The sequence below is a fragment of the Bombina bombina genome, chromosome 2 (assembly GCF_027579735.1).
Source record: "Bombina bombina isolate aBomBom1 chromosome 2, aBomBom1.pri, whole genome shotgun sequence".
NCBI lineage: Eukaryota > Metazoa > Chordata > Amphibia > Anura > Bombinatoridae > Bombina > Bombina bombina.
The window spans coordinates 1319709158-1319730768 of record NC_069500.1 but is presented as its reverse complement, the minus strand read 5'-3'; the positions used below and the strand labels follow the sequence as shown (position 1 = coordinate 1319730768).

Below are 21611 nucleotides of genomic sequence, written 5' to 3'. Positions count from 1 at the left end.
GACACCATGAAATATAAATCTTCCAGACTCTATAATATATCTCTCGAGATACAGATTTACGAGCCTGTAACATAGTATTAATCACGGAGTCAGAGAAACCTCTATGACCAAGAATCAAGCGTTCAATCTCCATACCTTTAAATTTAAGGATTTCAGATCCGGATGGAAAAAAGGACCTTGTGACAGAAGGTCTGGTCTTAACGGAAGAGTCCATGGCTGGCAAGATGCCATCCGGACAAGATCCGCATACCAAAACCTGTGAGGCCATGCCGGAGCTATTAGCAGAACAAACGAGCATTCCCTCAGAATCTTGGAGATTACTCTTGGAAGAAGAACTAGAGGCGGAAAGATATAGGCAGGATGATACTTCCAAGGAAGTGATAATGCATCCACTGCCTCCGCCTGAGGATCCCGGGATCTGGACAGATACCTGGGAAGTTTCTTGTTTAGATGAGAGGCCATCAGATCTATCTCTGGGAGCCCCCACAATTGAACAATCTGAAGAAATACCTCTGGGTGAAGAGACCATTCGCCCGGATGCAACGTTTGGCGACTGAGATAATCCGCTTCCCAATTGTCTACACCTGGGCCAAAATTCGAGATACTTCTTTCATAGCCAGAGGACTGTGAGTCCCTCCTTGATGATTGATGTATGCCACAGTTGTGACATTGTCTGTCTGAAAACAAATGAACGATTCTCTCTTCAGAAGAGGCCAAAACTGAAGAGCTCTGAAAATTGCACGGAGTTCCAAAATATTGATCGGTAATCTCACCTCCTGAGATTCCCAAACTCCTTGTGCCGTCAGAGATCCCCACACAGCTCCCCAACCTGTGAGACTTGCATCTGTTGAAATTACAGTCCAGGTCGGAAGAACAAAAGAAGCCCCCTGAATTAAACGATGGTGATTTGTCCACCACGTTAGAGAGTGTCGAACAATCGGTTTTAAAGATATTAATTGAGATATCTTCGTGTAATCCCTGCACCATTGGTTCAGCATACAGAGCTGAAGAGGTCGCATGTGAAAACGAGCAAAGGGGATCGCGTCCGATGCAGCAGTCATAAGACCTAGAATTTCCATGCATAAGGCTACCGAAGGGAATGATTGTGACTGAAGGTTTCGACAAGCTGTAATCAATTTTAGACGTCTCTTGTCTGTTAAAGACAGAGTCATGGACACTGAATCTATCTGGAAACCCAGAAAGGTTACCCTTGTTTGAGGAATCAAAGAACTTTTTGGTAAATTGATCCTCCAACCATGATCTTGAAGAAACAACACAAGTCGATTCGTATGAGACTCTGCTAAATGTAAAGACGGAGCAAGTACCAAGATATCGTCCAAATAAGGAAATACCACAATACCCTGTTCTCTGATTACAGACAGAAGAGCACCGAGAATCTTTGTGAAAATTCTTGGAGCTGTAGCAAGGCCAAACGGTAGAGCCACAAATTGGTAATGCTTGTCTAGAAAAGAGAATCTCAGGAACTGATAATGATCTGGATGAATCGGAATATGCAGATATGCATCCTGTAAATCTATTGTGGACATATAATTCCCTTGCTGAACAAAAGGCAATATAGTCCTTACAGTTACCATCTTGAACGTTGGTATCCTTACATAACGATTCAATAATTTTAGATCCAGAACTGGTCTGAAGGAATTCTCCTTCTTTGGTACAATGAAGAGATTTGAATAAAACCCCATCCCCTGTTCCGGAACTGGAACTGACATAATTACTCCAGCCAACTCTAGATCTGAAACACAATTCAGAAATGCTTGAGCTTTTACTGGATTTACTGGGACATGGGAAAGAAAAAATCTCTTTGCAGGAGGTCTCATCTTGAAACCAATTCTGTACCCTTCTGAAACAATGTTCTGAATCCAAAGATTGTGAACAGATTTGATCCAAATTTCTTTGAAAAAACGTAACCTGCCCCCTACCAGCTGAACTGGAATGAGGGCCGTACCTTCATGTGAACTTAGAAGCAGGCTTTGCCTTTCTAGCAGGCTTGGATTTATTCCAGACTGGAGATGGTTTCCAAACTGAAACTGCTCCTGAGGACGAAGGATCAGGCTTTTGTTCTTTGTTGAAACGAAAGGAACGAAAACGATTGTTAGCCCTGTTTTTACCTTTAGACTTTTTATCCTGTGGTAAAAAAGTTCCTTTCCCACCAGTAACAGTTGAAATAATAGAATCCAACTGAGAACCAAATAATTTGTTTCCCTGGAAAGAAATGGAAAGTAGAGTTGATTTAGAAGCCATATCAGCATTCCAAGTCTTAAGCCATAAAGCTCTTCTGGCTAAGATAGCCAGAGACATAAATCTAACATCAACTCTAATAATATCAAAAATGGCATCACAGATGAAATTATTAGCATGCTGGAGAAGAATAATAATATCATGAGAATCACGATTTGTTACTTGTTGCGCTAGAGTTTCCAACCAAAAAGTTGAAGCTGCAGCAACATCAGCCAATGATATAGCAGGTCTAAGAAGATTACCTGAACATAGATAAGCTTTTCTTAGAAAAGATTCAATTTTTCTATCTAAAGGATCCTTAAACGAGGTACCATCTGACGTAGGAATGGTAGTACGTTTAGCAAGGGTAGAAATAGCCCCATCAACTTTAGGGATTTTGTCCCAAAATTCTAACCTGTCAGGCGGAACAGGATATAATTGCTTAAAACGTTTAGAAGGAGTAAATGAATTACCCAATTTATCCCATTCCTTAGCAATTACTGCAGAAATAGCATTAGGAACAGGAAAGACTTCTGGAATAACCGCAGGAGCTTTAAAAACCTTATCCAAACGTATAGAATTAGTATCAAGAGGACTAGAATCCTCTATTTCTAAAGCAATTAGTACTTCTTTAAGTAAAGAGCGAATAAATTCCATCTTAAATAAATATGAAGATTTATCAGCATCAATCTCTGAGACAGAATCCTCTGAACTAGAAGAGTCCAAAGAATCAGAATGATGGTGTTCATTTAAAAATTCATCTGTAGAGAGAGAAGATTTAAAAGACTTTTTACGTTTACTAGAAGGAGAAATAACAGACAAAGCCTTCTTTATGGATTCAGAAACAAAATCTCTTATGTTATCAGGAACATTCTGCACCTTAGATGTTGAGGGAACTGCAACAGGCAATGGTACATCACTAAAGGAAATATTATCTGCTTTAACAAGTTTGTCATGACAATTATTACAAACAACAGCTGGAGAAATAGCTACCAAAAGTTTACAGCAGATACACTTAGCTTTGGTAGATCCAGCAGGCAGTGGTTTTCCTGTAGTATCTTCTGGCTCAGATGCAACGTGAGACATCTTGCAATATGTAAGAGAAAAAACAACATATAAAGCAAAATAAATCAAATTCCTTATGACAGTTTCAGGAATGGGAAAAAAATGCCAAACATCAAGCTTCTAGCAACCAGAAGCAAATGAAAATGAGACTGAAATAATGTGGAGACAAAAACGACGCCCATATTTTTTGGCGCCAAATAAGACGCCCACATTATTTGGCGCCTAAATGCTTTTGGCGCCAAAAATGACGCCACATCCGGAACGCCGACATCTTTGGCGCAAAATAACGTCAAAAAATGACGCAACTTCCGGCGACACGTATGACGCCGGAAACGGAAATGAATTTTTGCGCCAAAAAAATCCGCGCCAAAAATGACGCAATAAAATGAAGCATTTTCAGCCCCCGCGAGCCTAACAGCCCACAGGGAAAAAAGTCAAATTTTTGAGGTAAGACAAAATATGATAATTTAAAGCATAATCCCAAATATGAAACTGACTGTCTGGAAATAAGGAAAGTTGAACATTCTGAGTCAAGGCAAATAAATGTTTGAATACATATATTTAGAACTTTATAAATAAAGTGCCCAACCATAGCTTAGAGTGTCACAGAAAATAAGACTTACTTACCCCAGGACACTCATCTACATGTTTGTAGAAAGCCAAACCAGTACTGAAACGAGAATCAGTAGAGGAAATGGTAAATATAAGAGTATATCGTCGATCTGAAAAGGGAGGTAAGAGATGAATCTCTACGACCGATAACAGAGAACCTTATGAAATAGACCCCGTAGAAGGAGATCACTGCATTCAATAGGCAATACTCTCCTCACATCCCTCTGACATTCACTGCACGCTGAGAGGAAAACCGGGCTCCAACTTGCTGCGGAGCGCATATCAACGTAGAATCTAGCACAAACTTACTTCACCACCTCCCTTGGAGGCAAAGTTTGTAAAACTGATTTGTGGGTGTGGTGAGGGGTGTATTTATAGGCATTTTAAGGTTTGGGAAACTTTGCCCCTCCTGGTAGGAATGTATATCCCATACGTCACTAGCTCATGGACTCTTGTTAATTACATGAAAGAAATATATATATATATAAAGAAAAATATTAAGAAAGAAATGGAAATATAAAAATAATTATTTCCAAAAATACAGGGACTTCAGCACTCTTCTCAAAATAAAACTGCTCCAGCGTACAAGTGAACAAAATGACACTTTATCAACATATGCACTTAAACAACGTGTCACACAGTATCCCCCAGGGAGAAAAATGTGCAATTAAAGTATTACCAGATATACTATAGGCTTGATACTAAGTCGCTATAGACGAAAAACTTAGTTTATAGCTAAAATACCTTATATAGCATGTTGAGTAACGCCCCTACTGACAGGTGAATAAGGTTGCATCTACTCTCGATACCATTTGCGTTCAGCTACATATGGCATATTTCATATCTTGCCATTGGAATGCATACAAGTATATAGTGCAAATACAAAATAAACTTACATCATAATTGTTACAAATTTTTTTTTATATTTTTCTATCATGTATCTTATGTTTCAAGCCTATGTAGAAAGGATAAAATTCTATACGTAACTAAATATACCTATCAACCAATAAGGATTTTTAGTTGAAAAAATAGATATCTGTGAAAAGGAAATAGATGTGTCTTATTTGCACAAGGGTTATTAAAGGCAACTTTTTAAAGAAAACAGGCCATGTCAAGCTTATCATTGAGGCCATTGGGAAATTGTGTATCCAATGTGGATATCCATCTGCACTCTTTCATAAGTCTTTCATCTGTCTCTTATTTGCAGGTTTTATCTTTTTTATGGTGTTTGATTATTGAAAAACAATAGCAGTAAATAAGGTGTTAATCTGTTCTAATAATGCCTGGACTCTGCTAATATTCTGTTGTAAAACTGCAGAAAAGGGTATTTATTTTCCCTATTATTTTTAGCCAGAAGCAACAGCGTTCTTCCCATTTTTAAAGTCAATCGGCTAGATTATGAGTTTTGCATTATGAGTGAAAAAGCAGCGTTAAGGCTCTTTTTCATAACCGCTGGTATTACGAGTCTTGCAGGTTTAGGGGCACCGCACACTTTTTTGGCCGTAACGCAACATCAAGATCCATAACGTAAACTGAAAGTCAGTAGTTATGAGTTTTACGCTACAAAGCTGTAGCATAAAACTCATAACTAAAGTGTTAAAAAGTACACTAACACCCATAAACTACATATTAACCCCTAAACCAAGGCCATCCCGCATCGCAAACACTAAAATAAAATTATTAACCCCTAATCTGCCACTCCAGGCATCGCCGCCAATATATTAAACATATTAACCCCTAAACCGCCTCACTCCCGCATTGCACACACTAGTTAAATATTATTAACCCCTAATCTGCCGCCCCTAACATTGCCACCACCTACCTACATTTTTTAACCCCTAATCTGCCACCCCCAATGTCGCCGCCACTATACTAAATTTATTAACCCCTAAACTTAACCCTAAGTCTAACCCTAACACCCACTAACTTTAATGTAATTAAAATAAATCTAAATAAAACCTACTATTAATAATTAAATAATTCCTATTTAAAACTAAATTCTTACCTGTAAAATAAACCCTAAGCTAGCTACAATATAACTAATAGTTACATTGTATCTAGCTTAGCTTTTATTTTTACTTCACAGGCAAGTTTGTATTTATTTTAACTAGGTAGAATAGTTACTAAATAGTTATTAACTATTTACTAACTACCTAGCTAAAATAAATACACATTTATCTGTAAAATAAAACCTAACCTGTCTTACACTAACACCTAACCTTACACTACAATTAAATAAATTACATAAATTAAATACAACTAAATTACAAAAAAAACAAACACTAAATTTCACAAAATAAAAAAAGAAATTATCAGATATTTAAACTAATTACACCTAATCTAATAGCCCTATCAAAATAAAAAAGCCCCCCCCCCCCATAAAAAAACCCTAGCCTAAACTAAACTACCAATAGCCCTTAAAAGGACCTTTTGCGGGGCATTGCCCCAAAGAAATCAGCTTTATTACCTGAAAAAAAAAAAATACAAACAACCCCCCAACAGTAAAACTCACTGCCCACACAACCAACTCCCCAAATAAAAAACTTAGTTCCCCATTGCCATGAAAAGGGCATTTGGATGGGCATTTCCCTTAAATGGGCATTTAGCTCTTTTCCCGCCAAAACCCTAATCTAAAATAAAAGCCACCCAATAACACTAGCCACTGAAGATCCACTTACAGTTTTTGAAGACCCGATATCCATCCTCAATGAAGCCGGCAGAAGTCCTCAACGAAGCGGCAGAAGTCTTCATCCAACCGGGCAGAAGACTTCATTCAACCGGGCAGAAGTCTTCATACAGACGTTATCTTCTATCTTCATCCATCCAGCGCGGAGCGGGTCCATCTTCAAGACATCCGGCGCAGAGCATCCTCTTGAATCGACGTCTTCTTGAACAATGAAGGTTCCTTTAAATGACGTCATCCAAGATGGCATCCCTTGAATTCCGATTGGCTGATAGAAGTCTATCAGCCAATCGGAATTAAAGGTGACAAAATCCTATAGGCTGATGCAATCAATGTTATATTGTTATATTGTAGCTAGCTTAGGGTTTATTTTTCAGGTAAGTATTTAGTTTTAAATAGGATTTATTTAGTTATTAATAGTAGGTTTTATTTAGATTTATTTTAATTACATTAAAGTTAATGGGTGTTAGGGTTAGGGTTAGACTTAGGGTTAGGTTTAGGGGTTAATAAACCCCTGGCGGCAACTTTGGGGGCAGCAGATTAGGGGTTAATAAGTGTTAATAAGTGTAGGTAGGTTGCGGTGACATTGGGGGCAGCAGATTAGGGGTTAATAGCATTATGTAGGTGTCGGCAATGTTGGGGGCAGTAGATTAGGGCTTAATAAGTATAATGTAGGTGTCGGCAATGTCGGGGGCGGCAGATTAGGGGTTAAAAAGTATAATATAGGTGTTGGCTATGTTGGGGGCGGCAGATTAGGGGTTAATAAGTGTAAGATTAGGGGTGTTTAGACTCTGGGTTTATGTTAGGGTGTTAGGTGTAAACATAAATATTCTTTGCCCATAGGAATCAATGGGTGGCTGCGTTACGGAGCTTTACGCTCCTTTATTGCAGGTGTTAGGCTTTTTTTCAGCCGGCTCTCCCCATTGATGCCTATGGGGAAATCGTGCACGAGCACGTAAAACCATCTTACCGCAGCGCTGGTATTGGAGTGCGGTATGGTGCTCAATTTTCTCTACGCTCACTTCTTGCCTGCTAACGCCGGGTTTTTGTAAACCTGTAATACCAGTGCTGTAGGTAAGTGAGCGGTGACAATAACTTGCAAGTTAGCACCGCACCGCTCATAACGCAAAACTCGTAATCTAGCCGTATGTTTTTCAATACAAATATATCTTATTTAGATTCTGCATTTACAATGACATTTCACATTATACAAAGTTCTAAACACTGGAAGAAGTGATTTTATCTTGAGTTTATGCTTTAGGCCATCCACTTTGTTCACCTGTCAAATCTCTTAAAGTTTCTTTTTTTTTTTTTAGGGCTCTTGAAAATGGAAATATATTTTAAATTCTTCATCCTTTAAGAGATATATCTCCTAAAGAGGACGTTGTTTCAGGAAAGAAAAAAATAAATAAATTTAAACGCATACCATAAAATATTGAATAAATAAGATTTTGAAGACATTTATTGAGAGCAATGTTTGAACTAAGCAATGTTTTACAAGGAAAAGTTCTTTACCTTTGCCGAGTTTTTCTAAAGCCATACATTTATAAATAAGAGAATTCCGAGCTGAGGAATATAGATTTTCTTGTTTTATTGAAAAGTGCTCTACAGTTTATTTAAAAAAGAAAAGAAAAAAATCAATACCCTCAGTGTTCCAGCCATGACATTATCAATTCCTATTATAATTGTTGTTGTTTTTTGTTTTGTTTTGTTTTTGTTTGTTTTTATGAAAACAAAGTGAATGCTATGGTGACAAGTAGGAGGCTAATTAATCTGATTTTTAAATCATCAGGCGTTGTTTATATTAGTAAGCAGCTTTTAGTCTTTAAACAAATTGACATAAATTGAACCAGAACTACTTTTACAAAAATAATACTTATTAAAATATTACACTGAGCCGTGTGTTAGATGCTTGTATAACCTTACTTTGTTCACATTTTAGGCTAGATTACAAATGGCGCGCTAACTGTTGCACGTGAGCGATAAGGGGTATATCTCTGCTCCTTAAAAAATAAAACAATAGAAATTATTTTAAAAATGTAAACATATTGTAAAATATTCTAAATAATCCATAAGATATATATATATATATATAGTGTACAGTATATTTAATAATTTTTAATATTTTTTATTTTTAATATTTTATATATATTTCATTAAGTGTTCATGTGCGCTAACCTGAACGCTTTAAGATTTAAATTACGAAACACAGTCGCATATTTTAGATTCCTATGTTCTTCACAATGTACTTTTTATTATTAAATATGTGTTTCTATAAATATCTGATAATATTAATGTAAAATTCATATATATATATACCTATATATCTATAGTGATAGATATACAGGTATAGGTATCTAGAGAAATAAATAGAAATATGTATTTACAATAAAAAGGACATTATCCTGTAAGTAAAGAACATAAGGTTAGTATGGGTGTTAGGCTCCACCTTTGTTCTCAGTTTGTTTGTGCTGGGTGTCTCTATGTGTTGTATTACTTTTTGTTTGTAATCCCCCTTGTTTCTTGCACCCATTCCGGACTGGGGTTAACTGCCTGTGGCTCTGGAGACATCACAGCTTTTTTGGAGTGCTATTTAGCACCCAGGGCTGGATGTTGCTGAGTCACTGGATGTGTACCTAGTCCGGTCTTGGAGTGCAGTTCCCTTCCGTGTTTTGTATTTCTCTGGGTGATTACATCCACCTGTGCACCCCTTCTTTGTTCTCAGTCTGTTTGGCTTTGTGAGCTTGCATGGTGTGGCTGTGTTAGGGACTCAGGCAGTGGAAAGGACCTTGACGTGGTGCCTGAGCTTTTCCCATTTGGCCAGATGCGGTAACTAACCTTTCCAGTTGTGATTTTATCTCAGCTGTGAGCTAGCTGGTGAGTGCTGGGTGTCTCTATGTGTTATAAATATATATATATATATATATATATATATATATATATATATATATATATATATATATATATATATATATTATCCCATTCCACAAAAAATGTAGCTTTCTAACTGTAAAACCTGTATCTCAAAATGTTCATTGGTACCCTCTGATTCTGCTAAGACCAAACATGTAAATATTTGTTATTATTTTTAATCATTTTAAGCAGGACCGGTGATCATAGAGGCAGACAAGGCAACCCCTTTAGGGGTAAATTTCTTTTGTTTAATGTATATTTATTTTTTTGCTGTCTAACTTAGGCTTCATAGTAAGGACCACATGTGGTGGCAAAATAGCTAGAAGGTGAGGGAACAGGAAGCATCATGCTGAAATATTTCACAGGACAGCCCCTGCGCTCTCTGCAAACTTTTAGCAGCCTTCAAAAAAATTGGTAGAGCTACGGACAGCAGTAAGACTCCCCCCACAGCCGATTGGGTATTACTGGGGCTGGTGAGCACTCATAGGAGCACTAACCATCCTCCAACTTTTGTTATACTGCAAGAAACGGGTGCTCATATGAGTATCTTAAAGGGAAAGATAATCCCTTTATTACCCATTCCCCAGTTTTGCATAACCAACACAGTTATACTAATATACTTTTTACCTCTGTGATTACCTTGTACCTAAGCCTCTGTGGACTGCCCCCTTATTTCTGTTTTTTGACAGACTTGCATTTTAGCCAATCAGTGCCAACTCCTAGCTAACTTCATGGGCGTGAGCACAATGTTATCTATATGGCACACATGAACTAGCGCCATCTAGTTGTGAAAAAAAAATGCTTTCAGATATAAGGCGGCATTCAAGGGCTTAGAAATTAGCATATGAATCTACCTAGGTTTAGCTTTCAACTAAGAATACCAAGAGAACAAATCAAAATTGATGATAAACGTAAATTGAAACATTGCTTAAAATTACATACCCTATCTGAATAATTAAAGTTTATTTTGGACTAGACTGTCCCTTAGTTTAAAAAGATAGATAATCCCTTTATTACCCATTCCCCAGTTTTGCATAACCAACACTGTTATATTAATACAATTTATACCTCTGTGATTATCTAAGCTTCTGCAGACTGCCCCTTTATTTCAGTTCTTTTGACAGACTTGCATTTTAGCCAATCAATGCTGGCTCATAATTAAGTCCATGGAACTAGCGCTGTCTAATGCAGAGGTGGCCTTCAAGCGCTTAGAAATTAGGATATGAGCCTACATGGGTTTAGCTTTCAACAAAGAATACCAAAAGAAAAAAGCAAATTTGATGATAAAAGTTCATTGGAAAGTTGTTTCAAATGACATGCCCTATCTGAATCATGAAAGTTAAATTTTTCCTAGACTGTCCATTTAATGTAGAACACACACACACACACACACTAAGTTTTCTGCTAGAAGTTTGAACATTATATCAGAATCCTACAGATTCAGCTGACAAACCAAACACAAATGACAGCAATATAAAATATCATCCTTTTACTTCTAAACCTAGGAATTATTTATGAAGGTAACATTTGGATGAAAGTGAATGGGCAGAGGACATGTATCTATCACCTTTTTATACCAACAGGGAAGAGCATTTAATTGGAAGAGATTTGTAGATGAATGTGTCACCTGCAGTGACATAAAGGGGGGTGTCCAATATAAACTGCAGATGACATTGGTTTATAGATTTTTGTTTGTGGGAGCTCAGGAAACAAAGGACACTGGGAAAAAATAATATTTTTTTTTATCAATTATACATAAATAGAAAAAGTAATAGCACACTTTTTAAAATGCTACAGTGTTCCAGCAGTCAAAACTGAATACCATAGATCATTATGATTTAAAATAAAGAGATTAATAATGTAAATGTTGTTGACATAGTTGGTTCATCCCAATTTGTCTGGAGTTCGTCCACGGAAACATAAGCAGCTATATTTCTTATTTCTTAACTGTCATAACCTTCTTTTCAAGTATCACTCGGTCTACTCTCTAACAGATATAAGTTTTCCTTTTGCATTTCTTACTCACATATTCCCTCTTCACCATTCTCTTGTCTATCAGCCTCTGTTCTCACACACTCACCTTTCTCAGCACAGCATCTCCATTTAAATTCAACTTTAGCTTTTTTCCTCATATGATATAAAAGAGCGATGCTTTCTGCAACCCACATGCTGTTCCAGTAGTTCTGACTCTTTTTTGCTTTTAGACACTGGTGGCATCATTTTAAAATGTCTGTTACATTGTTGATGTATTTTTCATATGACTGTGTCAGTCAAACAACTTCATAAAATATAATACAACCATTTAAAAATGAAACTTCTAGTGACATGCATTGTATATTGTTGCCAGGTAAAAATTTCAAAATTATTCTAATAATTTTATGTATTATTAGTAAAAAAAAAAATGTTTTGTACTGCAGTGTAATGAAGCTATTCATAGACCTTATTGCTTACCACATAGACCTGTATAGATTTATACTCCTGCTGATCCAGTATGTGTAAGGTATCCTGCAACTCACAGCAGGCATGCACACTGTCAGTACAGCTTGCAGAAGAATTACAACTGTAGAAGAATTTGCAGGATACCCTTAGATGTAATGAAGCCATGACAGAGTGCTCATTTACAAAACTATGGAGTAGGTGGTACGGCCTATATTTTTCTGCCTCACCCTACATCAGGTGGGCTTCTGGATACAGTATAATAAGCATTAAAAATATTAAGCAACCTTTTTTTTAGAAATAAGGAGGTGCTTTGTATTAAGGAAACTAATGCATTAAAGGGACAGTCTAGTCCAAAAAAAAATTCATGATTCAGATAGTGCATGTAATTTTAAACATTTTTCCAATTTACTTTTATCACCAATTTTTCTTTGTTCTCTTGGTATTCTTAGTTAAAAGCTTAACCTAGGAGGTTCATATGCTAATTTCTTAGACCTTGAAGGCCACCTCTTAAGAATGCATTTTAACAGGTTTTTCCCCACTAGAGGGTGTTAGTTCATGTTTTTCATATAGATAACACTGTGCTCATGCACGTGAAGTTACCTGGGAGCCATCACTGATTGGCTAAACTCCAAGTCTGTCAAAAGAACTGAAATAAAGGGGCAGTTTGCAGAGGTTTAGATACAAGATAATTACAGAGGTAAAAAATATATAAATATAACTGTGTTGGTTATGCAAAACTGGGGAATGGGTTAAAAAGGGATTATCTATCTTTTAAACCAATAACAATTCTGGTGTAGACTGTCCCTTTAAGGGCCAGAAAGAGATATTTGCACTCCACTGAGTAATACTAGCGCATGCTAATGTACACTGGTATTACACGTTGATAGTAATGAGAACGTGAGCTTGCGTTCGCATTGCTGGAAAGCATTGCGCTCACGAGAGTGTGCGCTTCCATAGGTTCCAATAGAAACCACGGCATGAGAACCTAGCACAGCGAAGGAGGTAAGTCAAGCAGCAATGGACAGCATTTATGTGTTTATATGTGTATATACACATATTAACACACAAAAATATATGTATATAAGCTTATACATTTATATTTATAGTGAACACATAATTCCCTTAAGACCGCAATGTATAGGTAAGATTTTTTTTTTCTAGCACCCCACATCCGCTCAATTTAACCCCTAAAAACTGATTTAAACCGTTATTATTTCACCAATTAAAGATACTCATCGGTTTATTTAAAAAAAAAAACAAAAAAACACAACCTTATTTTGGGGGTAATTGGGGCACATTTATAAAATTAACCAGAGATCTGATCTCTGGTTAATTTTATGAGCGTTAATTGCTACAGCGAGCCACTTGTAAATGTGTCCGTTTACATGATAAATTAGCACTCTACTTGTAATCTAGTCCTAAGTGTTTAACACCACCTTAATTCTTTAATCCATTATTTTGGAATGTTTAAGTGCAATCAGCAAGTGCTATAAACTGTTTTTGGTCACACACTGTTCTTTGCCTATTTGTTCATGCCAAACTAATATGTTGTTTTTGTTTAAAATCCTCTACTATCCTGATTTGCAACCTGTAATTTAACTTTCTTTTCCTGATTGCTCCCCAATCTTAAAAATTACATTACAACTACATTTTCAGGACAATATATTTAGATGTATTTACTGTGCTCCTTATTTTCAGGACTCACAACATCTTGTCATTTTAGTCTTTAAAAACAAATTAGAATGTATACCATATTGCACATAAGAACAATTGCCGTTTTAACAATCTCTGTCAAATAAAGTAATCCCGATTTAAAGTGCAGAAGAAAGTAATCATGATACAAGTGGCAGAGCCTTTACAAATATACCTGTATGTCTCATGTCCAAAATGTGACAAATTTAGGTTTTGTTATTTGAAACAATGACAAGGTTAACACAAACTTGAAAGAAGTTACTCCAGCCTTGATTAAATGTATTAAAAGCAGACCTTTATTGTTCCGTGTTCCAAAATACAGCAACAACGTTTCAGACCTATATCCGGTCCTTAACCCCTTAATGACCGGACCATTTTTCAATTTTCTTACCCTTAATGACAATGGCTATTTTTAAATTTCTGCGGTGTTTGTGTTTAGCTGTAATTTTCCTCTTACTCATTTACTGTACCGACACATATTATATACCGTTTTTCTCGCCATTAAATGAACTTTCTAAAGATACCATTATTTTCATCATGTCTTATAATTTACTACAAAAAAATAATAAAATATGAGGAAAAAATGAAAAAAAACACACTTTTTCTAACTTTGACCCCCAAAATCTGTTACACATCTACAATCACCAAAAAACACCCATGCTAAATAGTTTCTAAATTTTGTCCTGAGTTTAGAAATACCCAATGTTTACATGTTTTTTGCTTTTTTTGCAAGTTATAGGGCCATAAATACAAGTAGCACTTCGCTATTTCCAAACCACTTTTTTTCAAAATTAGCGCTAGTTACATTCGAACCCTGATATCTGTCAGGAATACCTGAATATCCCTTGACATGTATATATTTTTTGTTAGAAGACAACCCAAAGTATTGATCTAGGCACATTTTGGTACATTTTATGCCACCATTTCACCGCCAAATGCGAGCAAATAAAAAAAAAACTTTACATTTTTCACAATTTTAGGTTTCTCACTGAAATTATTTACAAACAGCTTGTGCTATTATGGCACAAATTGTTGTAAAAGCTTCTTTGGGATCCCCTTTGTTCAGAAATAGCAGACTTATATGGCTTTGGCATTGATTTTTGGTAATTAGAAGGCCGCTAAATGCTGCTGCGCACCACACGTAAATTATGCCCAGCAGTGAAGGGGTTAATTAGGTAGGTTGTAGGGAGCTTGCAGGGTTAATTTTAGCTTTAGGGTAGAGATCAGCCTCCCACCTGACACATCCCACCCCCTGATCCCTCCCAAACAGCTCTCTTCCCTCCCCCACCCCACAAATGTCCCCGCCATCTTAAGTACTGGAAGAAAGTCTGCCAGTACTAAATAAAAGGAGTTTTGTTTTTTTTTTATATAAAAAAAAAAAAATATTTTAGCTGTGATGGACTCCTGCCTTAGCCCCAACCTCCATGATCCCCCCCCCAGCTCTCTAACCCTCTCCCCTATCTAATTGCGGCCATCTTGGGTACTGGCAGCTGTCTGCCAGTACCCAATTTGCCCCAAAAACAAAAGTGTTTTTTGTTCTTTTGTTTTTTTTTATGTTTTCTGTAGTGTAGCAGCCCCCCACAATACCCCTATCCCCCTCCCCTTCCCAGATCCTTTTATATTATTTTATTAAAAAATCTTCCCCCCCCCTCTTCCCTCCTCATTGGTGTCAGTGTCAGTGCCAGCTAATGCCCGGCGTGCACATTGCACTTCTAGGAACCGGATGCCGGGTAGCGATGGGCCGCCCACCCGCCTCCCTGTTACGCTCCCACCCACCAACGAACCGGCACCATCGCTACCGGTGCAGAGAGGGCCACAGAGTGGCTCTCTCTGCATCGGAGTCTTCTAAAAAGGTATTGCAGGATGCCTCCATATGGAGGCATCACTGCAATACCCTGAGAGCTGCTGGAAGCGATTGTGATCGCTTCCAGCACTCTCTTAGACAACCGACGTACCAGGTACGTCCATTGTCATTAACTGCTTGTTAATGCATGACGTACCTGGTACGTCAGTTGTCATTAAGGGGTTAATCATGACATGAGGGGTTGGCTGTCCCTGCACTCCGTGCTTGACTGCCGACAGATTGCTGTTCCCTTATCTACTGTATACTATATATATATATTTAACACAGAAAAAAATGTAAATCAGAATGCATGTCTGCAAAAAGGAGGTACCCTGTGCCCACAGTCTGTGAGATGGTCTAACCCCCTATTATTGTATATACTGACACTGTTTAACCCCTAGTACTGTATATAGTGAGTTAGTGATACAGTCTGTAATCTGCCGGTGAGATGGCTGGCCTAACCCTACCCGCTCCAGTACTTTATAAAGTTGCCAATCCTTACTTTATAAAGTTACCACAGTTGTCAGTGACATGGTCCAGCCCCCTGTTCTGTATATAATGGTACTGTATAGTGACACTGTTTACCCCCTGCCCCCCCATACTGTAGTAACAAGGTCTGTAATTTGCTGGTTCCACAAACATACACATACATGCATAAATATACACACAGTCACATACACACACATACATACAGTACATACACATACATGCATAAATCCACACACAGTTACATACACACACACACACATACATGCATAAATACACACACAGTCACATACATACATACACACACACATACATGCATAAATACACACACAGTCACATACATACATACACACACACACATAAACACCAATAGGTAAAACAGAAACACTAACCGCTGTAGTCAGAGACACTAGTAAAGCATCATGTCACACTCACATGATATCAGTGCAGGCAGTGGCAGGTCAACATTTTTATTTTTTTGAAGCTGGGTCCCTACCCTCAGAGGCCCATTCGCAGTTGCGACCTCTGCACCCCCTGTAATTTCGTCCCTGCAAGAAACCAATATATATCTAAAAAATGAAGAATATTTGTGAATGAGGTCTGAAAGGCTATCCCATAATCCTACGAATAAGAATTAATTACATGTGCTTCTCAAATTTAAAGGGACATGAAACCCACATTTTTTCTTTAATGATTCAGATAAAACATACAATTTTAAATAACTTTTCAATTTACTTCAATTATAACATGTTCTTCATTTTCTTGGTATTCTTTGTTGAAAAGCAAGAATGTAAGTTCAAGAGTGTCCACGTGTCTGCAGTGCTATATGGCAGCATATTTAAACTAAGTTCCTGCAGAAGGAAGAATACTTGCTCTGAGTGGAATTAACTTTGGACTTATTAGCCTTTTAAAATAGCTTTAAAACTTACTACAGGTCAAGCCAAATATACTTTCTCTTTAATTCTAAATATACCTTCTCTTTAATTCTAAATATACTTTCGCTTTAATTCTAACGAATATGGGCCCGATCTGATATGCAGCATCGCCCACAAAAGCCAGCGACACCAGATTTTGGTATTACATATACGGCGTAGCATACAAGTTACGCGTGTATATTTCACCCTTCGGCCGTATTTTTTTTACCCATAGATATAGAACAGACGCGCAATTTGGTATCCAATATACAGCGTAAGGACTTACGCGCAGAATTCAGAAAATCTACTCCATTCTCATCTCGCCACAAATTGCAGGCGCAGCAACCCTTGCACTGACTAAAAAAGCAACGTAACTCCATGGAAGCCTTAACAAACACATACATTTAAGCAGCATCTCAAGGTTAAAGGGACAGTATACTATGATATTGCTTTTTTAAGGTTTATTTGTGTATTTGAAATAGTTTGAAGCCACAACATAATCAAATGGATTGAGCTTGTAGGTACTTTATCACATTGTGGACATATACTTGCTTATTTACTTTAAATTGTATTACCTTCATCTCTTTAGAACCCACTGGAGTGTAATTTATTCTAATGCTAACACAGCTTGGCACTGATGCCAAAATATATAAAGGGACAGTCAAGTCCAAAGAAAACCTTCTTCTTTTAAATAGGGCATGTTATTTCAAACTACTTTCAGATTTATTTATTTTTTATTTTTTTTGGTGTTGTTAATAAAAACATTTATTTTGCATTTATACAGAACAACCTTTAGTCTATTGAGAAGTTGAACATTCAGTCATAATTTGCACAAGTGCTGGCGGATTTGTCTTCATGGAAAATATAGTGGGAGCAAGGAGTATCACAGTAAGAGGCTGATGGGTGGTGGAGGAGTGTATTAACTATGAAGCCCAAAATCTAGTTGGCTCCCTTCTTTCTGTAGTCCTATGGATAAACATTAATGATGCTGATAAAAACCTGGAGTTGAGTAAGGTAAGGATAGACATTCATTTATGTCTAGGTCAGTAAATCTTTGCTGCAATAGTCAGGATAAAGGTAAATTCTACTTAAGTTAACCCCTGCTGAGATGGGACTGGTTATTTCACCTCTTTAGGAGTGCAAGACTGCAAATAACATCCACAAACAAGGGGAAATGGGATATGGCAATGAAGGTAAAAGCCTTAAAGAACAAAAGTAAAACAAGGCTCAGCTGAAAATCATGTTCAGTTCCTCAGTGGCTCTATTTTAAACAGAAGGGGAGAGAGAGAGAGAGAGAGAGAGAGAAAAAACACTGTTGCACAAACAGTTTTGTGGTCAGACAGACAATCTTGGAGGCGTTGCAGGAATATATACATTAAAAAAATAGTTGTAAGAAGTAAAAACCTTACATAGGCAAACCAGCAATGGAGGAGAAAAAAAAATAAAAAAAGCTTCAGACCTCCACAGACCGATATTGCTGTGAAAAAGTCCCTGGAAATTCTCCCTTATAAAAAAAATATGAACACTGTAGTGGGTAATTATTCCTTTTAAATTAAAAACGCACACACAAATATAACCTAGAAGAAGCACTCGGCATGAAATACTTTCAATGGCAAGAGTTGGTTACATCTAAAAGCCACCACAGAATTTCCACTTATACCACTGTAAGGGGCCAGAAACAAATTGCTTTGCAGTGGTTATGACTTACAATTAGTATTTGTTTTTTTAAATCATTATTTTAAAAATCTGATGAAGAAACATATTTAAACCCACTAAAGCCTGTGAGAAAACTGAATACAAAACAGCTTTGTAACCTTGAGCAAAAAAAGTCTCACAACACGAATAAAAGGCATATTGCAAGTGTACAAAAATGACCTTTCATCAGTTTTGAGCAATTGCCACTGCCTCCAAATAGTGTAAGCAGCCAACAGTGCAATGGATTTTAAAGTAGACACATGACAATTTCAACCTCCAAGACCGATGTGTAGATAGGCAAAAAGAATAAACTTGTTAGGTTTGGAAAAGGGTGAGTGGGGCTCAGTCACTGCCAAGTTGCAAAGATTTGATTCCTATTGGTAGGACATCAATCCCTACAGTGACGGAGAGCAAAGGGTTCTCCCGCATTGAAGGGGGAAGAATAGGATGAACTGAGAAGATTTTATATTTTCAGCATAAATAACCAGGTAAGTTTTCTCACCAACGCTCAGAAAACAGTGGGAGGTGCAAAGCAGTCCATTGATACGAAAGGTGTACTGTCTTTAACAAGCCCTCCACACAAGAGAAGCTTAAAGTTTACATTCAAGTTAACCAGATTTTGTTCCGACCAGCTGCATAAGGCCATCTGTGCTCATCGATTTGGGCCTCTCAAGAGGAAAGCCCAGTGCTCGGCTCCAGATCAGCTGTGCAAGGACACCCAGTGCTCGTGATACACCAAAAAGAACTGTGTAATAATTCATCTCCTTCATTCCATAATACTGTAGAAGTACTCCACTGTGAGCATCCACATTAGGCCAGGGGTTCTTGGCTTTGCCTTGCTCAAGCAATACATTAGGCACAATCTTGTAAAGCTGAGCCACCAATTTGAACATAGGATCATTGGATAGATGCTTCAGGGCGAATTCTCTCTGACAAGTATACCGGGGATCAGTCTTCCTCAGCATAGCATGTCCGTAACCAGGTACCACTCTGCCAGAGTTCAGAGTGTTCCAGATGTAGTCTCTGAGCTGTTCATCTGATACCTCCCCACCTAGATCTTTCTGCAGGGATGTCAGCCAAACAAGTACCTCCTGATTGGCCAATCCATGCAAAGGACCTGCTAGTCCATTCATAGCAGCAGCAAAGGATAGGTAGGGATCTGACAGGGCACTACCCACCAAATGACTGGTGTGAGCACTAACATTGCCTCCTTCATGGTCACTATGGATGGTGAGATAAAGCCTCATGAGTTCAGTGAACTCAGTGTCTGTGTAACCCAACATCTTTGTGAAGTTATAAGACCAATCTAGGTTGGAGTCGATGGCTCCAATACTGCTCACGGTAAAGGTTGCGGTAAATCTTGGCTGCTATGCAGGGTAGCTTAGCAATCAGATCCATAGAGTCTTCATATATTAGCTCCCAGTACTTTGCTCTGTTGACACCCTCAGCATAAGCCTTGGCAAAGTTACTCTCACTGTTAAGTGCTGTGATAGCTGCACTCAGCTGGGACATAGGGTGCAGGTTGTTGGGGAAGTTATCCAGCATAGTTACAACGTGGGAAAGAAGAGCAGCTCTCTTAGCCCATTCCTTAGAAATCCAGTTGACCAGCTCTTGAGTAGGCACCTCTCCTGTCACCAACAACCAGAACAGTCCCTCAGGCAGTGGCTCTTCCCCACCTGGGGCCTTGGGTAGCAACTTTTGGCACTCCGGGATACTATAGCCACGGAAACGGATACCCTCATCAGGATCAAGCACAGATGTCTCATAAACCAGTCCTTTAATCCCTCTAATTCCACCGTACACCATGTCAACAGTTATCTGCCCAATGACTGTCTTTCCGTGTTGCTGTTTAAAATTCTTGATTCTTGTCTGCTCTTTGGGGATGAGATCTGCCAGGACATCTTTCAGGTTTGTGGAAGAGCTTGCCTGTCGTGCCGCAATCAAAACACAAGGAGAGTTCTTGACTCCCAGGATTCGCGCACACATACGTCCGGCGGTGATTAAAGACATGATGATGGCTGGTGTAGTCTGAAGGGGAGCAAACGATACGAACAAGACAGGACAGAGAGGCCGGAGAGATCACACAGAGCAGTTGTAATCGGCTAAGCCGACGGTGCCTCCTACTTTCAGATTTAATTAGAACACATGCTTTGTTCTCTTGGTATTCTTAGGTGAAAACAAAACCTAGGATGGCTCATATGATCATTTCTAACACCTTCTTGAAGGCTGCCTCTTTGCAATTGTGTCAAACCAATCACAGACACCACAACCTCTCACCTGCAGACTTAAAACACCTGATAATGCCCACCCACCCTATCAGTAATATCACTACTATATATACCAATGTGTCAATTTATATTGGATGTGAGATACATTGATTTACATCTAGAAGTGAATATTACTATATGTACCCTTCAGAAACAACTATTGTGGATGTGAGTTATAGTACAAGAATATGTCATAAACAGGATAATATTACCTTTTTTGGGCCATTTCCACACAGGTCTTATTATATGTTTTAACAATATTAGTGTACTAAAACACACCTCGCATGGATGTGGATAATAATTATATGGTAAATAACAGAGGACAAGATTTATGGTGAACTATAAGAATATTTATTTCTTTTTAGGCTTCTTGGATGAGGGGGTTGAGGTGACTGTAGTGGATTTCCTTGTTTTCCTGGTTTGTGAAGATTCAGATGTTTCTGCTGGAGTGCTGGCCACAGATTATTGGCTGGAGGCAGTGTCCTGCTGGTGTGTAAAGTGTTCAACCAACACACTGAAAAGTTGATTTTGTTCCCGCCATGTATTGTCCATCTGCATCTGCATATCAGACTTCGCATCATCTGTGACTGGTTTTGAACAATTCCACTTAATGATGCTGCCATGTCCCTCTGCAGCTCTATGCTACGTTTGTGTAACCTCTCTTGGCTCCTGTGAAACCTCTCTTTGCTCCTGTGAAACCTCTCTTGGTCTCTTTGTCTGCTCTTGCAGCTTGTTATGAGCCTCCTCTGGAGTGCAATGTATTC

At 38.0% G+C, this 21611-nt stretch overlaps 1 protein-coding gene across 1 annotated transcript; it reads right to left on the bottom strand.

Moving 5' to 3' along the window:
- Positions 1-18618: 18618 nt before the first annotated feature.
- LOC128648277 (citrate synthase, mitochondrial-like) lies at positions 18619-20693 on the bottom strand. The gene is given in 2 exon segments (XM_053700905.1): positions 18619-19915; positions 19917-20693. Coding segments are annotated over 2 exon segments (1401 nt in total). The 5' UTR covers positions 20591-20693; the 3' UTR covers positions 18619-19188.
- Between the last annotated feature and the right edge of the window lie 918 nt (positions 20694-21611).